This window comes from Ceratina calcarata, unplaced genomic scaffold (genome assembly GCF_001652005.2).
Source record: "Ceratina calcarata isolate Rehan_Ccalc_2016 unplaced genomic scaffold, ASM165200v1 scaffold1412, whole genome shotgun sequence".
Classification (NCBI taxonomy): domain Eukaryota; kingdom Metazoa; phylum Arthropoda; class Insecta; order Hymenoptera; family Apidae; genus Ceratina; species Ceratina calcarata.
This window is the reverse complement of record NW_017135252.1, coordinates 10,358-11,675: the sequence shown is the minus strand read 5'-3', so window position 1 is coordinate 11,675 and position 1,318 is coordinate 10,358. Positions and strand designations below refer to the sequence as shown.

The window sequence follows — 1,318 nt, the reverse complement described above, 5'->3', positions numbered from 1 at the left end:
CAATTAGACAGAATGTCAATGTTAACCATTAAATTAGTTAAAAATATGGTGTTACGGATCTTTCGTCCTGATAATATAAAAATATTTCTGGATCAACAACCTCTTTGGAAAGGCGAAAGTTAAATCATAATCAGAGCATGCTGATATTTGGACCGTTTATTTTGAAAGTGGTGTAAGTCATTTTTATGCTTAATTTAGCATGAATTACGTGATATCTCATTTTTCTCAAAAATGGACTTACACCACTTTCAAAATAAACGGTCCATTTAGTAACATAAACGTTATAAAATGGATAAGAATCATAATTACAATGGTTTTACTTGACTATTTATCTACCACCTTAAACCAGACCCTTCCAGTTCAACAATAAACCTGTATAACAAGTAGATTGCGGATGTTCTCGCATATACCTGTTTTTTATAAGTAGAAGTACAGAATCGAAATGCATATAAACATTTATTTTTTCCTTTAAATATTATAATTTTGTATTTTACGTCGAATATATTATATTTCCTTATATTTTACTGCATACTGTATTACTTTAAATTATTCAAAATTCCCAGAAGTGTATGAACAGCCGCAATCTAATGACGAGTCACTCTCGCGAAGGCTTTGCGTTTATCGAAGAAACGAATTAAATGCCATTTTGCATCTTCGATTTTGTAATTGCAGTTCTTACCGTGAAAGTGTGATATTTTTCGGAGTTGCGTAACAAGTTCTTCAGGAAGCTCAAGTGCCTGAACGCCGGTTGCCAGGGCATGTAATCGACCTCGTGCGTTAAGTAAAGGGCCAAGTTCAAAGCAACTGTGTAATTCAAACTGTTAACACGAGCTAAGTTGAACGCGTCGTCAATCATCTGTGCACGATTCAGCACGTGTATTTTGGTCTCGTTCCCCTTGTTCAACTCTTTTATCAACAGTTCCCAATTTTCTACATCATAGTTCACGCGGTAGTAACCTGACACAGAATACAAAATTTCGTTAATTATATCTGTTATTTTCTGCCCTTCGAAAATACCGATTTTTTTCTATGAAGTTGTTAGCAGTGTTTTTGTTGATTTATTTTATGCATGGATCACCATCCAGAGATAATATAAATAGAGAAGGGGAGCCAGGCCAAAACCTATTGCTATTCTAGAAAGAGAGAACAAATTTGTGGCACTATCTGTCCTTGTCTAATGACACATGCGCATTACAATCGAATGTCGTCTGCATCCACCCGTTTTGGAAAATAAATTTACAAAGCATTAGATTATAAAATATTTGTACTTCATTGCACAATAGCAAATATTAACATTTTAAACATTAAATTATATATT

The 1,318-nt window shown here is 33.6% G+C and overlaps 1 protein-coding gene across 1 annotated transcript in view; it reads right to left on the bottom strand.

Annotated features, from left to right (window-relative positions):
- LOC108630353 (aminopeptidase N-like) overlaps positions 1-1,318 on the bottom strand; it is a gene marked incomplete at both ends in the record, with an annotated part of 14,172 nt that overhangs the window by 2,590 nt on the left and 10,264 nt on the right. The window contains 2 exons of the mRNA XM_018033627.2: positions 411-466; positions 680-957. Of these exons, the coding sequence (XP_017889116.2) occupies positions 411-466; positions 680-957 (334 nt within the window). The remainder of the gene's footprint in view (positions 1-410; positions 467-679; positions 958-1,318) is intronic.